This window comes from Equus asinus, chromosome 3 (genome assembly GCF_041296235.1).
Source record: "Equus asinus isolate D_3611 breed Donkey chromosome 3, EquAss-T2T_v2, whole genome shotgun sequence".
NCBI lineage: Eukaryota > Metazoa > Chordata > Mammalia > Perissodactyla > Equidae > Equus > Equus asinus.
This window is the reverse complement of record NC_091792.1, coordinates 82,990,129-83,011,705: the sequence shown is the minus strand read 5'-3', so window position 1 is coordinate 83,011,705 and position 21,577 is coordinate 82,990,129. Positions and strand designations below refer to the sequence as shown.

Genomic DNA, 21,577 nt, shown 5'->3' with positions numbered 1-21,577 from the left:
CATTCTTCATCAGTTATCAAGCTAAAAACTTGTTTAAACAAACATATTTAGTCATTCACTCATTCATGCAGCAAACATTTAATTCAATCTAACACTGAGAAGTAGGCTTTGCCAATACAAAGTTGAGAAGAAAAGTTTTTGTTGGGTGCTTCAGTCAATACACCAGCTTGTAGTCTTATAAATGGATTATCTTGAATTCAAGCCTATCTCAAAACATTCCATTGTCATCAACATTATTATACAGTTTTCAACAAAGTCTTTACCTGGATTTGTCTCAATAATTAACAGCAAATTGACCATAAATGCTAAATACGTGAGATTGTTTGCATAGATAATTTGCCTTGGTTATTATGTATGTACCAAAATTTGGTTTTCCTTAAGAAAACTCCTTGAGAAATAGGATTGTGAAATAATACTTTCAAACTTAGTAAAGCATTATAAAATATCTCCACAATTTTTAGAGACTTTGCAGAGACATCTAGGATTTAAAAGGATTGCCCAGAGAAGTGTCTCACTATATGTTACTACAGTTTCCTTATTATCAGTGAAAGAGTTTCAGAAAGCTTAAAGTCTCTGCGTTAATTTCAGATGAGTATTGGTTAAAATGATTTGTAATTTTCTGAACCTTCTCCATGAAGTAGTGCTATTTTCCGTTTTTTTAAGATATCTTGAAGTTAAAAATCCATTCAGAGAGCCTCCTCAAATCCCCTTCAGTGACTTCCCACACATGGCGCTGGGCAACTCAGCACATAGACTTCTGCCTAGATCACACAGACCAGTCAAACAGCCTGGGTTTAAGGCTTGGCTTTTTACCACTTAATCACTGACCTTGGGCAAATTTCTTAACTTAATCTGAGCTTCAGTTTCTTCATCTATAAACTGGAGATAAGATCTAGCTAATGTGACTTTCTATGAGGATAAAAATGAGCTCATATCTCTAAGCTACCCAGTACAATCCAGTGTATAGTCGTTCCATAAAGGTAGCTATCAGTATTATTAATTCTTTTTTGTCATATGATGCAAGTACAAGGCTTCATTTGTCTTTCATCTGCCATTCTATCAGGCAGAGCAACTCCATAGAGTACTATTTAATAAGCATTTATTGAAGCAGGAGAAAAGAGAGCAGGCATTTTAAAAGGAAATACTCAGATATCTGTTCTGGAAAGAACCCATGCTTAGACTTAGTGGGTCATGGGGCCATTCATTCCTGATGTACAGATTTCCTTCATTCATTCCTTGCCCTTCCTTCCACTATAGTGGACTTTTCAGGGTGAATCACAAATTAGAGGATGAAACGACAGTCCAGGAACCTTCCTTAGGTTGACTACATGTGTATGTATGAATCTCTGTGGTCTTTGTAACTCAGTAATCTCCTTTGTGATTTTTATAAAATGCCTTACTAATTTTAAGAATTTTATACCAGTTTCAAATAAACTGCCACTGAGTAAGCAGTATATTGGGTGGCTTCCTTTTTAATAGAAAAGGCTCTAAAAGATAGTTTCTCACTAGGAGTTGTTGGGAAAAGTCATTAGTCGCTAGAACACAGCTACCGTAGAAACTCAGTACTTTGTCTCCGTTGATTTAGAATGTTTGATCACTAAACAAGTTTGGGCTCAAAGCAAAGATACTGTCTATAAATAGTTTTCTTGAAAATTTATGCAAGATGGAAGCATGAAGGAAACCCTTTTTCAAATACTTTAGCAAATTAATTTGAAAAATATTCCTAATTCAGTTAGTTTTGTACCTTTGAAGCTAACTTGCACAAGCTACTTAAAATATTCAGCACTTACTTCAAATTACTAAAAATGGTGAAAAGTAGCAAAGAAAATTACTTTAAGAATATTCTATAATTGAGACTTTCCACTAAATCATATTTAATACAAAAGTTTTTAGGCAGCAAAACCCTGGGATGAGGGGCCAGCCCTGTGGCCAAGTGGTTAAGTTCACACACTCTACTTTGGCGGCCCAGGGTTTCACCGGTTTGGATCCTGGATGTGGACATGGCACTGCTCAGCAAGCCACACTGAGGCAGCATCCCACATGCCACAACTAGAAGGACCCACAACTAAAATATACGGCTACGTACCGGGGGGATTGGGGGAGAAAAAGCGAAAAACAAAAACCCTGGGATGAAAACAAAAGTGGGTACTAGAAATAAATGTGACCATTTTTTTCATTTAACCTTTGCCATAGTCTTCTGTATGCTTTTCATGTAATAACTTTTTAATTATCACAAAAACCTGTGAGATGTAATTACACTTACATTATCCTAACATTATAAATAAAGTCACTGAGATGTGGAGAGGTTCAATAATTTGCTCAAAGTCAGGGTTGGCGCTGGCATTTACTCAATTTAGAGCCCACTGCCTCCTCTGCCATTGGAGGGGACAGAGCTGTGGGCATCATGAGAAATGAAGGGGACAGAGAATTTTAAGTTCTGCTCAAGTCCCTTTGTATATAAACCAGTTTTGTGAGATGCAACAAAGGGGTAAAAGCTAAAAAAAATTAAAAAGCTTTGCTCAGAGCATCTGAAGAGCAACTACGTGGTGCTAAAATAAAAATTTGAAAAGAAGAACTCTTTTTTTACTATTCTAAGTTTTACTCTTTTGTTGATCCCATGGTAAGTCAACATTTGGGGCAATGGCACTTTTATTTCTTTCACTTTGGTAGCTTGTGGGACTCTCTGTTCCTTGATATGAACTGCAATGGTCTTTTTCATTTAGGGAATTTAAGTTGTCATCTTTTGATGAATTTATTTAAAGCTAAAAGCTTTTTCACTTTGTTCTGTGAAGGAAAAAAATTATTCTTAAATGTAATGATTCATACAGGACACTGTCAGAAAACCACTCAACAATGAATTGACTGATTATAATGCAGTTTTTTACATTTGAAATTAATGTTTATAATTCTGTGATATTTATTTATTGTAGGATGTAATTAAAACCATTGTACAGAGTGGTGGCATCAAGCATCTAGTTACCATGGCAACCAGTGAACATGTAATAATGCAGAATGAAGCCCTTGTTGCTTTGGCACTAATAGCAGCTTTAGAACTGGGTAAGTAACCTGGTGACAAACTTATTTTCTCCTATTTTTATCTGGCATGAAGGCAAGCACAGGAGTGGAATGGAAGTCAGACAGAACCTTGACTAGAAGTGTTTTGCCAGTGTGTGTCTGTACCTATATCTGAGTGTATGGAAAATGATTTTCAACAGATTGTCACCACAGCTCTCTCTTTTGGTTGTACTTTTGGTAACATTTTTAGGGCAATGCTTTAAGGTTGGTTTGACTGTTACATGTTATCTCAATTACAGGCACTTAGAGAATACAGAAACGTTTTCAGCAGGGCTCATGGAGAAATGGAACAATGTTTACAACACAACAGCAGGTTTAGAGTTTGCTGCTTTTCCAGGGACCCAGACCTCCTCTTCCATCTCTGCTCCTGATGTGCTTCTCTCTATCACCATGGTTTCTACTGCTTTGTAGCGTTACCTTCAGTCTAAGTTAGCACCTTTTATATCACTCTTCTGTGTGTTTTATATTCACAATTCCCCAAAAGCAGAGTTTAAATAATTTGGTGAGTTTCTGTCTAGCATATAGCGTTCCTGTTTGTCTGAATTCTTCATGAGAAGCTAGGTCATTGGCATCTAGCTTCCGGGTAGCAACCTTTGTCTCAGGAACCAATCTCCAATACAGTCAGCTGGGGACAATCAGAGTCACATGGCCCTTGCCTTACAAAGGAGGTCTGTAGACTCAGTGGGTATGTCCTGTCCAGTTCAAAGCCATTGGGGTAAATGCTGTTAACTGATCACCTCTTAATTCCCACTGATGATTTACATCCATAATTCTCACACTGGGACAAGTGGACCCACCAGCCTCTATCCCAGGAAGGAGAAACCAAAAGATAAACATAGTGTATCTTCCTCCAGGGTCACATTTACTGAGATTTGGGGTATGAGAGATTTCAACATTTGTCCTCTGAAAGGGTTGTGAATTTTAAAACCATTTATAATTTTTTAAAAATCATACATATAAGTAGGTTGTAACATTTTCTTGAATTTTCAAGATAAACAACCTCAAGAAAATGTATGCTTACTCTCAGTGACTTCGGGCTATAGTTAGAGATGCTGTGGAGGGTAATTCGAGTCCTACCTAGCCTGTGATTTCCCACATGGTTTGGGTAGATTATGTGAGTCAATCCAAAAGTCCAGACACCTTCAAGACCAGCTGGGGTAAGTGGGGTGACATTAATATGAAACTGGGTTCATGACCTGATTTAAAATATCTTGAAGTGATGGAACAATTTAAGAATATCTTTGACCTCCCAGCATGGGGTGAATCTGGTTTTGTGCCAGTATCTTCCAAACAAGCTGTAATTTTGCCAGCCTTTTCCTGAGTCTAGTCACCTTACCATAGAACCATATAAAATGACAATACATACTTTTTTTTTATTGTTAATCTAGTGTTTCCCAGCTTCCTTTAGTTTAAGATATAAAAATAAGCCCATGCTATCTTTTTAATATACAACACACTTTGAAAACAGTATTTTTCCAGTCTTGTTTCCTTATAGGCTATTTGATATTATGAAGGAATTATCATTATAAATTTTTTGTATGATAATAGTATTAAGGCAACATTTTTAAGAGTTCTTATCATTTTTTTAAGATAATTGTAGATTCACATGCAGTTGTAAAAAATAATACACAGAGGTCTCTTGTATTCTTTTCCCAGTTTCTCCCAATGGTAACATTTTGACAAACTATAAATAGTATAGTATTTCAGCCTTTGATGTAATTTATCTGTCTTCTTCAGATTTCCCCAGTTTTGCTTGTACTCATTTGTGTGTGCGTAAAGTTCTGTATAGTTTTATCACGTGTAAGTTTGTGTATCGACCACCACAATCAAGATACTGGACAGTGCTGCCACCAGGGATCCCTCGGTTTATCACCACATTCACCTGCTTCCTACCCCTACTTCCTGCCCGGCTTCTAATCCCTGAGAACCACTAATCTGCCCTTCATCTCTAAAAGTTTCTCATTTCAAAAATGTTATAGAAATGGAATCATATAGTATGTGTGTGACCTTTTGGGATTGGCTTCTTTTGCTCAGCATAATTTCCTAAAGAGTCATCTGGTTTGTTTTGTGTACCAATAGTTCATTCCTTTTTATTGCTGAACAATATTCCATGGTATGTAAGTACTATAATTTGTTTAACCATTCACCTGTTGAAGGACGTCTTGGCTGATTCCAGTTTGAGCTTTAAAAAATAAAGCTGCTATGAACATTCATGTATAGGTTTTTATGTGAACATAAATATTCATTTCTCTGGATAAATGCCTAGGAGTACAATTGCTATGTTGTATGGTAACTGCATGTTTAATTTTTTGAAAAACTGTCAAACTGTTTTCCAGAGTGGCTATACCATGTTACATTCCCACCAGCACTGTATAAGAGATCTAGTTGTCTCTGCACCCTCACCAACATTTGGTGTTGTCACTGTTTTTTATTTTAGCCATTCGGATAGCTGTGTAGTAGTATCATTGTGGTTTTACTTTCCATTTTTCTAATGGTATTGATATTGAATATCTTTTCATGTGCTGATTTCCCATCTGTATATATTCTTAGGTGAAATGCCTATTTATATCATTTGCTCATTTTCTAACTTTTTTTAACTATTGAGTTTTTGAGAATTCTTTATATTTTCTAAAAGTTTTATAGTTTTACATTTTACACTTAAGTCTGTCATCCATTTTGGGTTAATATCTGTGTCCAATCAGGGTACCCTTTTTGTCTATGGATGTCTAATTGCCAGCAGCATTTGGTAAAGAAGCTATCTTTCCTCCACTGAATTGATTTTGTACCTTTGTCAAAAATCAGTTGAGCATATTTATGTAGGTCTATTTCTGGGATCCTCTTTTCAATTTCTTTGATCTATATGTCTCTCTCTCCACCAATGTCACACTGTCTTGATTACTGTAGCTGTATCGTGAGCTTTAATATCAGGTAGAGGAATTCCTCCCACTTTATTCTTCTTTATCAAGATTGTCTACCTCTTCTAGGGCCTGTGGCTTTCCACATAAATTTTAGTATAAGCTTATATTTTTTTCTATTAAAAAATCCTGCTGGGCTGGTCCAGTGGCACAGCAGTTAGGTTCTCACGTTCTGCTTTGGCAGCCCAGGTTTCACCGGTTCGGGTCCCAGGTGCAGACATGGCAGCACTTTGGCAAGCCATGCTGTGGTAGACATCCCACGTATAAAGTAGAAGAAGATGGGCACGGATGTTGGCTCGGGGCCAGTTTCCTCAGCAAAGGGAGGAGGATTGGCAGCAGATGTTAACTCAGGGCTAAGCTTCCACAAAAAAAAAATCCTCCTGAGATTTTGATAGGAATTGCATTAGGAGACCTTATCTCTTAAAGATACATACTGAAATACATATGGAGGAAATTGTGATTTATAGGATTTTCTCCAAAATAATTTGATGGGTGAGAGTAGGTGAATGAGACTAAAGATAGATGAAACAAGATTGGCCATAATAATTTTTGAAGAGAGTGACAGTACATAGTATATCATTATGCCATCTTTTTTGCTTTTATACGTTTAACATTTTCCATAATAATGGTTTTTAATTGCCTCATATTAAAAGGAATGTTTCAATATTGAATTTTAAACCTAGATTCCTGAAATGTCTGCTGAAATTTAGCTATGTCTACTCTTTTAACTAGGTCTGGACTTAGTATTATATATCTAGGTCATTATTATTTATCAGTCTTTTTGGAAGGGACATGGTCATTTTCACAAGAAAGAAACAGTGTTTAGCCAGATTGTACCAGGTTCATCCACAGTGGATATAACTGATACTTTGTTTCATATTCTAGGCACTGCTGAGAAAGATCTAGAAAGTGCTAAACTTGTACAGATTTTACACAAACTGCTAGCAGATGAGAGAAGTGCTCCTGAAATCAAATATAATTCCATGGTCCTGATCTGTGCTCTTATGGGATCTGGTAAGTATTTTTTCCATCATTGATGTCCATGGTTGACATTAAACCGTATGGTTGACATTAAATATTAAATATAAAATAATAGTAAATGGTGGCTTTGGGTGTAAAAAGCACTAGAAATTAGTTTATGGACGATACAGGGTTACTTTTACATTAAAAATATTCTCCAAAGATTCTTATTATAAGTATTATATAGCAAATATAGGCAAAATCACTGTTAAAAAATTAATACCTAGAAGTTTTATTAACCCTAAAATTTTATTTTATATAAAGAACAAGTTCTGATTTTGTATGCCATGATATTAACTAAAGAATTGATTCAAAAAATCATTGGCATATCTTGGTATATGTTCCGTGGACACTTGCAAAGAATACTAATTCTGCTATTATTGAGTGGAATGTTCTTTAAATGTCAATTAGATCCTTTTGTTTGGTACTGGTAGTGGTAGTTTTCTTGCTGATTTTATGACTAATTGTTCTGTCAATTGTTTAGAGAAGGGTGTTGAAGTCTCCAACTATAATTGTGGATTTGTCTAAATCTCCTTTCAGTTCTATCAGTTTTTGCTTCACATATTTTGCAGCTCTGTTGGTGAGTACACACACCTTTAGGATTGCTGTGCCTTCCTGGTTGATTGACCTTTCTGTCATTATGTAATGTTCTTCTCTGTCTCTGGTAATTCTTTTGCTCTGAAGTCTACTTTATCTGATATTAATATATCTATCTACTCCAACTTTCTTTTGAATAATATTCACATGATCTTTTTTCACCTTTTTAGTTTCAATCTGCTATACTGTTAGATTTGAAGTGTAAACAGCATATCATTGGGTCATGTTTTTTTAATCTACTGTCAGTTTCTTTTAATTAGGGTATTTTAGGCCATTTATATTAAATGTAATAACTGATGTGTTATGGCTTAAGTCTGCAGTTTTATTTTTTGTTTTCTGTTTGTTTCTTGTTTCTGTTTTCTTTTTGCTGACTTTCTGTGGATTGCTTGAAGATTTTTTTTTATTCCAATTACTCTCCCTCACTTATAATATAATTGTCTCAAATGTTTCCTCTGTATACATTTAGAGCCACATTAGACAGTGTTATAATTTTTGTTTTCCACCATCAAACATAATTCAGAAAACTCTCAAGAGAGAAGGAAAGTCTATTGCTTTTATCTACATCTTTGCTGTCTGTTGTTCTTCCTTCCTGATGTTCCAAGATTCTTTTTTTAAAAAAATTCCTTTCTGTGTTTTGGAACAGTTTGTGAAGGATTGATATTAATTCTTTAAATGTTTGGTAGAATTCACCAGTGAATCCATCTGGTCCTGGACTTTGTGTTTGTTGTGGGGGTGGCCACAGAGGGAGCAGGGTTTGACTATTGACTCAATCTCCTTACTAGTAATCAGTCTGTTCAGATTTTCTATTTCTTCATGATTCAGTCTTGGTAAGTTGTATGTTTCTAGGAATTTATCCATTTCTTCAATGTTGTCCAATTTTTTGGCATACACTTTTTCATAGTTGGGTCTCTTATGATCCTTTTTTGTCTGTGGTATCAGTTGCAACATCTCCTTTCATTTCTGATTTTATTTATTTGAGTCCTCTCTCTTTTTTCTTGGTGAATCTAGCTAAAGGGTTGTTAATTTTGTTTATCTTGTCAGCAAACCAGCTCTTAGTTTCATTGATCTTTTTTATTGTTTTTTTTAGTTTCTATTTCATTTATTTCCACTTTCCTTACTTCTGATAACTGTGGGCTTCATTTGTTCTTCTTTTTCTAGCTCCTTGAAATGTAAAATTAGGTTGTTTATTTGAGATCTTTCTTGTTTCTTGATGTTGAGATTTATCACTGTTAGCTTCCTTCTTAGAACTACTTTTGCTGCATCTCATAAGTTTTGGTATGTTGTATTTCCATTTTCATTTGTCTCAAGAAATTTTTTGATTTCTCTTTTGATTGCATCTTTGACCCATTAGCTTTTCAGTAGCATGTTTTTTAATTTCCACATATTTGTGAATTTTCCAGTTTTCTTCTTGTAATTGATTTCTAGTTTCATACCATTGTGGTCAGAAAAGATGCTTGATATGGTCTCATTCATCTTAAATGTATTAAGACTTCTTTTGTGGTCTAACATATGATCTGTCCTGGAGTGTGCTTGAGAAGAAGGTGTATCCTGATGCTTTTGGATGGAATGTTGGGTATATGTCTGTTAAGTCCATCTGGTCTAATGTGTCATTTAAGGCCAATGTCTTCTTGTTGATTTTTCTATCTGGATGATCTATCCATTGATGAAAGTGGAGAATTAAAGTCTCCTACTAATAGGTGCTCCTATCTTGTGTGCATAAATATTTACACAGAAGATAGACTTCTTGTTGGATTGACCCCTTTATCATTGTATAAGACCTTCTGTGCCTTTTACTACTATCTTTGTCTTAAAGTCTATTTTATCTAATATACATATAGTTATCCTTGCATTCTTTTGGTTTCCATTTGTGTGTAATATCTTTTGCCATCCCTTCATTTACAGTGTGTGTATCCTTACATCCGAAGTGAATCTCTTGTAGGCAGCATATAGATGGGTCTTGTTTTTTTTATCCATTCAGCCAATCTGTGTCTTTTGATTGGAGAATTTAGTCCATTTACATTTAAAATAATTTTTGATAGGTATGTACTTATTGCCATTTTGTTAATTGTTTTCTGGCTGTTTTATAATTCCTTTGTTCCCTCTCTTGCTCTCTTCCTTTGTGCATTGATGATTTTCTGTAGTGGTATGCTTATATTCCTTTCTCTTTATTTTTTGTGTAGGTTTTTGTTTTGTGATTACCATGAGGCTTACATAAAAAATACTTATGTTTATAACAATCTCTTTTAAGTTGCTGATAAATGTTAAGTTTAAATGCATTCTAAAGCTCTACATTTACACCCCCCCCCCATGTTTTATGTTTTGTTTTAATTTTGTTTTTTGTTGTTGTTTTCTGAGGAAGATTCACCGTTAGCTAACTCTGTGCCAGTCTTCCTCTATTTTGTATGTGGGTTGCCGCCACAGCATGGCTGCCAATGAATAGTGTAAGTCTATGCCCAGGAACTGAACCCAGGCCACTGAAGCGAAGCGCACCAAACTTGACCATTAGGCCATGGGGCAGCCCCTGTTTTATGTTTTTGGTGTCACAATTTACATCTTTTTATCTTATGTGTTCATTAACAAATTATTGTAGTTATTTTCACTACTTTTGTCTTTCAACCTTCTTACTAGCTTTATAAGTGATTAACCCACCACCTTTACATTATATTATTCTAAATTTTGCTATATATTTAGCTTTACCAGTGAGATTTATACTTTCATATGTTTTCCTGTTACTTATTAGCACCTTCATTTCAGCATAAAGAAGTGCCTATAATATTTCTTGTGACACCAGTCTAGGGGTGATGAACTCCTTTAGTTTTTGTTTGTACAGAAAATTCTTTATCTCTCCATTGTGTCTGAAAGACAATTTTGCTAGATAGAGTATTCTTGGTTGGCAGTTTTTTCTTTCAGCACTTTGAATATATCGCACCACTCCCTTCTAGCCTGCCATGTTTCTGCTGGTAGTCTTATGAGGGTTTTCCTTTGTACCTAATTTGTTTTTCTCTTGCTGCTTTTAAGATTCTCTCATCTTTAACTTTTGACACTTTAATTATAATGTGTCTTGGTGTAGGGTCTCTTTGGGTTCATCTTATTTGGAAATCTTTGGGCTTCCTAGATCTAGATGTCTCTTCCCTTCCCCAGATTAGGGATGTTTTCTGCTCCTTTCTCTCTCTTGGATCCTTCTGGGACACACATAAAATGAATGTTGGTCCACTTGATGTTGTCCCAAAAGACCCTTAAGCTATCTTCTCTCTCTTCGTTCTTTTTGGCACTCTGATTGGGTGAGTTCCACTGCCCTTTCTTCAAGTTCATTGATCCTGTCTTCTGCTTCATCTAGTCTGCTGTTGAGCCCCTCTATTGTATTTTTCAGTTCAATTCTACAGTTTTGTGACTTCTATTTGATACTTTCTTATATTTTCTATCTCTGTGGAAATTCTCACTTTGTTCATCCATTCTTCCAAGCTCAGTGAGCATCTTTATGACCATCATTTTGAACTCTTTATCAGGTAAATCACTTATCTCCATTTTATTGAGGCCTTTTTCTGAGGTTTGATCTTGTTCTTACTCTTAGAACATGTTCCTTTGTTTCTTCATTTTTCTTGACTCTGTTAGTTTCTATGCATTAGAGGAAACAGCCAGCTCTCCCAGTCTTGAAGTAGTGGCCTTGTGTAGGAGATGAACCTTATCATTTAACCCTGCCATAGCTCCTGGTTGTCTCACAAACCTTTCTGATCATCCAAGCAGTCTTATTTTATTTTTAATGGCTCCCAGTAATTGAGGGTGTGCCAAGACCTGTCAGTGTCCCAAAGAGGTGATCTCAGTCAGCACCTAGAATCAGGCTGATTGGAAGCCAGACCCTCAGGCTGCAGCTTTTAAAGTGTGCAAATATACCTCTTTCAGCAAATAGACCTCTTTCAGGGGAAGACAGGGAGTTGGGCATTTCTGTCTTCTCCCTCTGAGCTGAGCCCTAAACTGTTTCTTTCTTTGCTACCATCCCTTTGAACCTGTGAACATGAGCCTTGCTGGCCACAAGAGCCAGGCTATTAAGGGGTGTGTCCTCTGGGCCCCAGACTTGTACAGTAGCACCTGTACAAGTTTCTCAGAGACACCATCAACCTGGGGCAGGGCAGAGGGAGAGAAGGAAGATGGCACCCACTGTCCTCCCTGATCTCTGGAGAGGATTACAATTAGCCCCTAGATGTGTGTTTTATTAGAAGCCCACCACTCAGGCCACAGCTATGAAGATAAGCTAATAGGCCTCTTTCACAAGACTTGGCACCTCAGTCTGTTGCGTCTCTGCTGTGCCTTGGGGGTGGTAGCCAGTAAAGAGATCTTTTTCCATTTGTTAGAGTCCTGTAGGACCTGCAGGCATAAGCCCTGCTGGCCACCAGAGCCAGGTGATCTAGAGGTGTCCCCTGGGCAGCACCACATGAGCATCCTTTCTGGGGGATACTGGAGACCTAAAGGGAGTCAGGGAGAGCACACAGATGGCGTCTGCTGGCCTTTGCCTTTGAAGACTGTTTCAGCAGCCCCCTAGATGTGTGTTAAATTAGATGTCTGCCCCTCAGGCCGATGCTTTAAGATAAGCAGATAAGCCTCTTTCACAGAAATTCTAGGCACTTTTCAGTTGGCTGCCTCTTTGCTGAGACCTGGAATTAGTGAGTCCACGTACATGAACCCTTTCAAAGCTGTTTCTCAATTCACCATAGCCTTAGGGGTCTCGTGGACGCAAGCCCCATTGGCTTTCAAAGCTAGATATCTTGGGGGCTTGTCTCTCAGGTGCAAGTCTTAAAACTTGGGGTACCAGGTGTGGGATTCAAACACCTCACTCCTTAGGAAGAAGCTCAGGGTTGTGAGTTCCTCCTGATTGTGGTTGCCAAGCTGGTGGTGGGGTTTATGGCGAGATTGTGTCTCAGCCTCTCCTATTTGCTTCAGTGTGGGTTTTTTTCTCGTAAGTCCGATGTGTAGGAGTTGCTCAGCTAGTTTCGGGGCTTTTTTCAGAGGAAATTGTTCCATATGTAGCTGTAGATTCAGTGTGTCTGTGGGAGGAGGTAAGTTCAGGAACCTCCTACGTCACCTTCTTGAACCAAAACCCGTTCTTCTCTTTCAAGATTGTTTTGGATATTCAGAGTTCCTTGAGATACCATGTGAATTTTAGCATGGATTTTTCTGTTTCTACTAAAAACACTGATTCTAGTTTTATACTTCAGTCTTATCAAAATGAACACATCAGTTTGAGGAATGCTGATTGCATAAACTCATGTTTAAGACCTCAGTCTTCCCATATAGCAGTTCCCAGAGTCTTAAGAGGAGTCCTGTATTTTCCTGTAATTGAGGTTACAATAGAGAAAAAAAAGCCAGAAAGAGGAAGATAGGAAATATAAAAGGGAGTCTAGTGTCACAGAAATTTATTAAAAGATTGTTGAAACCTTTTCATCTGCCACAAAATTAATTTGAAACACATCTAAGATTTTTCTGTAAGTCGTTGGACTTCATATTTGACCTGATGATAGGGTTAGTGGTCTATAACTGAACCTTGAGATCATAGAATGAGCTGTGTTTAATTATAACTCATTACCCTAATCAACCTTAGACTGTAGAACTTAGCATCTGATTTATCTTTATATAAATGTGACAAGTAAAGGATCTTTGATTTTTTTTATTATAACACATCCCTAAAGAAGACATTTCTAGGCTACTCCTATGTCTTTTTCCTGAATTGTTCCTAATTTTAAATCTCATGCAAATAAACATTTTGGGGGTATGTTTCGGATGGATTTTACAGTAAGATTAGAACAACCTAACAGAAGCATATCTGTTACCTTGTTTTTGTCTTCCAGAATCTCTACACAAGGAAGTACAGGATTTGGCCTTTCTAGATGTCATATCCAAACTTCGCAGTCATGAGAACAAAAGTGTCGCCCAGCAGGCCTCTCTCACAGAGCAGAGACTTACTGTGGAAAGCTGAGAGTGGCCTCTCCCCGGTACATGGCATCATCCCATCGCTCACTGCCCCTTTGTCCTCCATCCCACTGCCTCTTCTGCTTCATTCTCTACCATGTCACTTGTGCATGCGTGTAATGTTCCAATACCAATTGAAGAACTGCTGTAGGTACCTGCCCAATAAGATTTCTAAACCCATAGTTAGTGTGAACATGAATTTGTCAAAAACAAGTCTCCACCCATAACTGTTCTCTTGTATTCCCATTGCTTGAGCTACATTAAGTAGAATGTGCATGTTGTAGTCCTATGATGATGTAAACTGGGTACTACATAATGACTTGCTCCTCACACTTGGTAAACTACATAATAATGTACTGGTAAATTAGAAACAAACAAGAATGCAGCAGGATCTGTCTAGGTTATTAAAGATGGAATTGAATAGTAAAAACAGCTCCATTTTTTGGTGCTTGGGAAGCACAGTGACCAAAAAACTGTATGGCTGCTCCTTCATTAGTCTTACCTACTAATGTCAAACCCATGGTACCTAAAATTAAATAAAGTCCAATGCTCTCACTCTTTACTTTATGGTTTCTCCTTCTTCCTAACTGTGTAGATCCTTGAAACTGCCACAAACTTGGCAAGACTTCCTGAGGTTTTTGATTTCCTATTTAATTGGCTGTCATCAGTATTCTGATGTTGAAAACGTTTATAGTTTTCAGCTTGAAACTAAAGGATTGAAGGATCTCTATTACACTAGTGCATCTTGTTTTTTGCCTGTATTTTAGATTCTGATATATGTACAATTTCACCTGAGCACTTCTTCCATCAATTAATCAGCATTGTCCAACATTTGTCTTTAAAAGTTACTTAGCATTTGTTTTCAACTGAGGAAATTGAGTATAGCTCAGTGGAGAATGGATTTTTTTTACTGTTTTTCATCATTCAGCTTGAAAGCAAGAAGTTTCATCTGTCATAGTCCTTTTGAATCTTATATTAGAACTAGCAGGACGTAGGAAAAAAGATTAAGAAATAAGTTTGTCTAGACTAAAGAAAGGAAGCAAGTTATAGAATCCATAGTCATCAGTCCAGTTCCTCCTGCAGATGGCCTCCTGCCAACAGCTTTTAGAGTCTCCCACCTGCACTGCACTCAGAGCTGCAGTAGATCTCAAAGGCTATCAGAAAAGGGGACAGCTCCAAGACTCAAGAGATGAGAAGACCCCCTTGGCGAAATATAGTGTACTTTTCACTGCCACTACCACCTCCAAATGGGTTTTTAGAGCTTTAAAACACAATCTTTGTAAATTAATCAAAACATCTCTGGCATACCTGCCTTCTCCCCGTGCCCAAGTTTGACAAACACCAGCTGAAGGTGAGATGGGCTCCAAGCTGGAAGGACTGCAGGACAGTAGAATGGGCTGCCAGGGTGACAGAAGCTCTTTCCTCTCCAACATGAGATACTGAACGTTCTATAGGGTGATCGAAGTTGGACTTTGAAACAGCTGTAATTCAAGAAATTAACACCCCAGTGGAGGTAAAGAACCTCTGATGTCCAAGACAGGGACCATTCTTGTGCGTGTTTATGCTATACTTCCTGTAAGAATGAGCTTGTTTATTGTCTTCTCCTGGGCTGGACAGTGGACTATATTTTATTATAGGTTTTGAAAGACACCTGTAATGTTGTGTAATAGGCTGTCCATATTAATAACTAAATAAATAGTATATGAAACTGTAATGGCATCATTTGGTGGTTTGTATATTTTACTTCTGTTCTTCCAGCTCCTGGAACAGTACTGCCCATTGTTGGTGCTCAATAAGTATTTGTTGAATGAATTCCTACTTCCATGAAACTTCTAGACTGCCTGAACTAATTCTAGATAGATTGATAGAAAAATTGAGATTTAGATATTTGTCTGACTTCAGATTTCTTTTTTTTTTTTTTTTTTTTTTTTGATAGTGGGATCTGTCCCTAGAACGGAGGCTTCCAAAAATCATAGATTTGAGAGAAGCCACCATCTGGGTCTTTGCCAGCAGTCAGTTGTCTGATATGCTAGGAACTCTCGTCTCCAGCAAAACAAAATGCGGTTCAAATCCCCATTTGTTCTGCCCAGAAAGCAGAAGGCTGTGCCCGTAGGACAGGGGTCCACCAAACTAGGTGATGAACCGCCGTACCACGGCAGTGGGTGGCAGTCTACAGACAGGACTGTCCCTATCTCCTACCACTGAATCTCGGTTCTAGAGGCCACCTTTAAATTAGTTTGCTGCCCACCAAGAGTGCATTCTAAGGGAGAGGATGGGAGGGGCTGTGACTCAGTTATCACCTTGTGCCAGGACAAGAGCATCAATAGAAAGCACAGAGACCAGGAATTCAAGGGAAAAAGATGTCTCTGAGATAACTGTAGGGCCCTCCTTCCCTCCCAGTGCCCTTAGCTCCTTGGAATCTTGCTAACCACCCACCCAGACTATAACCTCACTGTGCTCAAAGCAAAATTGATTAAGTGCTGGCCCATAATCTAGTGTTTTCCTTGATAAAACATGTTTTGAGTGTACTATCTAATAACAATGGAGATATGGAACAAAATTTTTCAGTTCTAAAATGATTTTCTCTTGGATGGAACAAAATACAGCTCTTGGTAATGTAAGCATTAGTGTGAAGTGTTCTGATAAACCCTGCATGTGGAGATTTCAGAAACACATGCTCTTTGGTATCATTAGGAGTTGCTATTATCTAATTCTGCTGAACATAAGGGGTGAAGATGTCTATTACTTAGGTGAGCGTTAGCCTTTGTATCCAGCTGTTACTAGAATTGGTGAGCTTAAAAGCTACTTCCTAGCTCTAGGAAGCCATAACATTTGAATTACATAAGTGTCTATTAAAAAGCACTTAATCATATTGCAGATGAATCTTCATAACTGTAACCAAGAAAATTGAGGGTTTTTTTTCTCACAGATGTGCTCTCTTTACATACATACGTAGTTGTGCCATGTAGCTTCATAGGTTTGTTTTATAGGTGTGTCTGACTGAAATGTTGCAGTAACTGTCTTTTAAACATATGGTAAGTGGAAAGAATAAGGTCTTTGGACACTGATCTGTAGTCACATCCTGGTTCTGTTACTTACTGGCTGTATGACCTTTGCCAAGAGAACTCTCTGGGCCTGTTCTCTCATTGATATGACAAGTTTAATAAGCCCTACTTCTCAGGATTTTTTTGACAATTGAAACTTAAAAGTTGAAGGTAAGGTTGCATGGAAGTATGATATTTTATGGCCTAAACTACACTCCCCTCTTCCACCTTCAGGATTCCCCGCTAAAGGAATTCAAAGAACAACAGCCACATGGGAGACAGTGTGTCAGTTAAGAGTTTGAGGAGCACCCCATTATCCTCAGTGCGGAATCCTCAATCCTCGTGCTTCCGTGCCCTGAAACGAAGGTGGCCGGGTCTGCAGAGCAGACCTGGAATGCGGGTCCCCACAATAGCGCTTCCTCTTCCTGTCTCAGACTCTTATCTGCAAAGTGGGGATAACAGTGGTAGCTCAGCAATCTTAGCATTTATTAATATTACTAGGTCAATAGAAATAAAGCTGTAGTACTACGAGTTTTTCCTCAGTATGAAATCAAAACAATCCCCCTTCTCTTTTTCAATGCCGCCCAATGATTTATCAGTATGTATAAAGTACACCTTTTTAATGTACATATCTGTTCATGTATGTGCCTTTTTCTTAAACAGAAATGCTGTGTGTTTTGCATGACAGCTTACGGTAGCTATGCTCTGAATCCTGGGATAGAATCCCCCTGTGATGGCCTAGGTGTCATTATGCTTCTTGACTAGACAGGCAGAGTCCCTCTTATGTTGGAGGTTTCCAAGGGTAAGCCGTTCCTTGTACGTCATGAATGCTCAGCTACAGTATTTGAAGGAAAAAATGAGCCTTGTGTAGAATTTATGCTCCTTTCTAAGTTTGTCTCATTTCTTATTCTTCCCTTCGTAGCTGACTCTTAAAAGTCCATTATCTATTTCCTTATCCTCATTGTGTTTCTTCCCAGAAAACAAAACAAAACTTTTTAGCTGTGGCCACAGAGATTCTCATCTAATAACATTTCAAAAGATAATACACACCTGACTATTTATAACCTTGGATAAGGAACTTAATATAGTGACCATTTATATACTGGAACCAATGACAATCCGACCGACCTTAAGCCAGGTAGGTACTGATGTGTGTGGTTCTCCTGACATTTGTTCCCTTGGTCCCTGGTTTTCCTACCAACTGATGTCACATTTGTCAGAGAGAAATGGAGTGTCTCCCACCTCCTAAGCACACAGAGGGGTCAAGATGATGTCAAGAGCAGTGCCCTCTGCTCACAGCGACCAGTGGTTCCTCTGGTCCCACGTAGTCGGTGCCACTCTCAGGGAGGACGACTGGAGCAAGCAGGGTGGCTGAGATGGGGCAGCGGGGGCTCAGGTGGGAAGCGACTGGAAGCAAATGCCCTCCACATCTACAGCCTAAAAAGCAAACTTGGCTCTCACCTTTGCCCCACCTCAGAACACGTTCCTGGGACTTGCCTGTGGCTCGGCGGCCGTGGTCTGGCTGGTGAGCACATGTGCTGTCTTACTTTAGTCTGCTTAACCACGTAGAGTTAAAACCACATCCAGTGGCGTGTAGCACTTCATGGTGTTTAGTTGGTGTTGGTCACCTACAAAGGGCATGTGTAGAGAGACTTTTCTCATTCGGGATTAGGTTTTTAAAGAAAGTAACTAGCTAGAGTTTTTTTTATCTTCATCAAGAAAGTGTAAAGCCTAGTCCTGTCATTTTGTGAAGCCTCTTAGAGTCAGGTTTGGAATTTCTTTTAATTAAATATTTTTAAAGGTCTTTATTAGATTTTTGTTGTCTTAGAAAAAATTTTAAAGCCTTAACCCAGACTTCCAGTATATAAACTTTAAATGTAACAATAGATCTTTAAAAAATATATGTAATTTATTTTCAAGTATAATTAAGAGACATTACTTACTATTGCAGTAGATATTTTGTTATTCCTTGATCCCAGAAATCCTAAAGAATCCTGAAGGAAGGAGACTCGGTCTGTACCCTCAGATTACTCACAAAAATAAATTCCTATATGAATGCCCACTTTGAATTTTATAGCCACACCTACTTTAAAATAGGCCTCCTCTCTAGCCAAATTATGTTTTTGTGGGTTGGTTTGTTTTTAAGGAACTGCCGTGTAGGAAGGGAGCCAAGCCTGCGGGAAGCTGGCTGCGTGCCTGCCTGTGGGTGTCCACGCACGCCCATGAAAAGCCCCTCTCCTCCAAGGACAGCTCACACTGTTCTTCCAAGGTCAGCTTCGCGGCACCGCCAGGACCAGAGGTCAGCCACCTCTGACCTTGTCCTCTCTTCAGGGATATTCTGCTCAGCATCTTGGTGCTCGGTCCCTCCCCATGTCTGGCATAGGTACATCAAATACCTATGGTGGCTTAGATGCTGTGAAGGAGGGGAGGGTTGAATGCCACTCTGAGATAATGGAAAGGCATGTAGATTGCTAGCCAAACCAGAAGACAAAGAGCTGCAACGCCCCCTAATCAGGGTGAGCAATGGGGAGGAAACATTAACCAGAGTCACTTTGATTTCGTCCCATCTCTGCAGGAACCCATAATAGTCCCTAATTTTTATTGGCGCCAACCTTCAGTAGACAATTACTTCAGCCTCCCTTTTTTAAGGTTCTAGAATGCAACCCACTCCCCGTGATGCTTCTCCTAAAAGGACTGACTTTTTTGTGCAGGTAAGAAAAGTAGAGGCGGCGCTAATGACTCATACTCCACTCTTTCCACCCACACCCCTCACCCCCACTGCCCAGCAGGAGTAAGAGGAAGTGACCCCCCCGAGTGACCGTCGTGCTTCAGAACCTCACAGTTAGGCCTGCTGAATCCTCTGCTTCCCCTCTCTCGCCACCCCACTGCCCCCGTCGGGGTGATGGTGAGATGCTGCGCCTTCCCCGGAACCACGAGAAGTGGGAGCAACATGTGCACTCCTAAGAAAGGAGAGATTACCGTCCTTGGGGGTGTTTGAATCTGGCAGTCCCTTCTCTGTAAAAGGCAGCCTTTGAGAACCTGTGACTAATGTCTGATGCAGTCTCAGAATGACGCTCTGGCATGCTCTCCCACGGCAGCTGCCCTGTGTGCGTGTTTGACATAGTTGAAGTATTACACCACGTGTAGCTACATCCTCTTCTCCCCACTTACACATAAGCGTTTTTCCACATTACCAAGAACTTTATTTCATAAACTTCATTTTTAATGACTTTATATTCTTCAATTATATGGATGTACCATAACTTACTTAACCATTTTCCCACAGCTAGACATTAAAAATGTATTTTGTGTTTTGGGAAACAAACCCCAAATACTAAGTTGTGAGCATCTGCAGCTGCTAGGGTAGTTCCTCAACTAAACACTATCTGACCTGTCGACGCCTCTCCTTTCTGCCCCTAAGCCTAAATCAAAAGCCCCGCTCCCTTCTTCAGGGATGCTTATCAATTTCTCACTGTAGCCTCTTTGCACTCTTCCTGATCCACCCACACTTTCCTCACCTCCTTGACACTCTGCTCCTGCCAAGCCCTCTCTAGTCTCCTAAGGGGACCCACCGCAAGACGGAGGAGGGGTCGCAAGGGCCGGGTGGCAGCACCCACTCCTGGGCATCCAGGCGTTAAATCAGTTACACTCACTCACTGTTTACCAACACCCCCGCCTTGGCAAATGGCCCGGAGCACGCCTCCTAAAAGGAAACGCAAACACCCCGGAAGCACCCCTGGAGCTGCTGTTCAGCTGCCTGGAGTCTAACTGCCTCAGCACTGTCGTCAGCCGCTACCAGCGCTTTGGCACGTCTGACCGGGCCTGCGAACCACCGCCACCCTCTGGCGCCACTCCCGCGGAGAGGGAGCGCCTCTGCTTCGAGAGTCCTCATCTAACACTCTCATGTGCTAACCCCTTCCTTCTTCTGCAGCCCAGAGATGGCAAACTGAGGGCCCTCAGACAGCTTGTTTGGTCCACATGGTATTTTGGAAAAAAAAGGAAAGGGGGTGGGGGGAATGAACACCCTGTAAACATTTAAAATTTGGATGGCTTTGCATAAAAATCTAGTTCTCTGACTTTTCTTCTAAAATGGGGAGATCTAGCAGTCGGGGACTGCACTCCAAGAGAGCAGCGTGTGGCTGTGGCCCCCTTAGCAGGGCAAGCATCTCCAGCCTGTCAGAGGCCCCCTGGCCCGCCTCCCCGGCCCCCTGAGTTCCACAGCCCCTGGAGGCCTGTGTGTCTGTGACCCTCACGCGCAGTCGGCCTGCTTCCAGAGCAGGAGTAAGGGGAGCGAGTTTTGGGGGAGAGAAGCAGCACTATGGGAAAAGCCCTGTGTGCAAACTTGCACTGTTTTTATCCCCTCAGAGAAAAGGCTTGACATTCTGAGGGACATGGACAGCTGCAGGCCATGCCCAGCCTGCACCCCCTCGATCCTGCTAACAGGAGGGTGCTGGTGCTGACCTTCCTGTCCCCTCAGAGGGCCAGCAGCGCCCTGTGGTGACTGCAGGAATTTAGAAAGTCCCTTCGTAGCTGGGTCAGGAATGCAGCCCTTCTCCTGAGGCCAAAAGTAGCCTCGCCATCCCTTTTATCCCATGAGTCAGGAGCTCTTAGGCAATGGGGGGGCCCTGCTAGCCCAAGCTTATTACACTCTGCATTGAGGAGGTCTCCCTGTGGAGAATTCCAGCCCTTGCCAACTCCCAGGATAACCGGTCAGCCACAATTTCCTCTACAGCCAACCCCTCAGAAATGAGTCTCCTCCTTTTAAATGGCTCATACAGTCAGGAATTTCCATCCACTCTCAGCCAAGCTCCCCGGGAAGAGGAAGACCCTGCTCCTAAAGGCTTCACTGACATCGCGTACCAAGGAAAGCATGTTCCCACATACCCCAGAGTGGGTAAGCCCCAAGGGTGGTAACTCTCCGTGCCTCAGACCACCGAGGATCGCACAGACCAGGAGCGAAAATAT

At 39.9% G+C, this 21,577-nt stretch overlaps 1 protein-coding gene across 14 annotated transcripts in view; it reads left to right on the top strand.

Annotated features, from left to right (window-relative positions):
* Positions 1-15,282, top strand: part of RAP1GDS1 (Rap1 GTPase-GDP dissociation stimulator 1) — a 150,699-nt gene extending 135,417 nt beyond the window's left edge. For all 14 annotated transcript variants that reach the window (XM_070505325.1, XM_044766359.2, XM_070505326.1 and 11 more), the window contains 3 exons: positions 2,931-3,057; positions 6,876-7,004; positions 13,448-15,282. In XM_070505325.1, coding sequence (XP_070361426.1) covers positions 2,931-3,057; positions 6,876-7,004; positions 13,448-13,575 — 384 coding nt within the window. In that variant the 3' untranslated portion in view covers positions 13,576-15,282. The remainder of the gene's footprint in view (positions 1-2,930; positions 3,058-6,875; positions 7,005-13,447) is intronic.
* Positions 15,283-21,577: the final 6,295 nt, after the last annotated feature.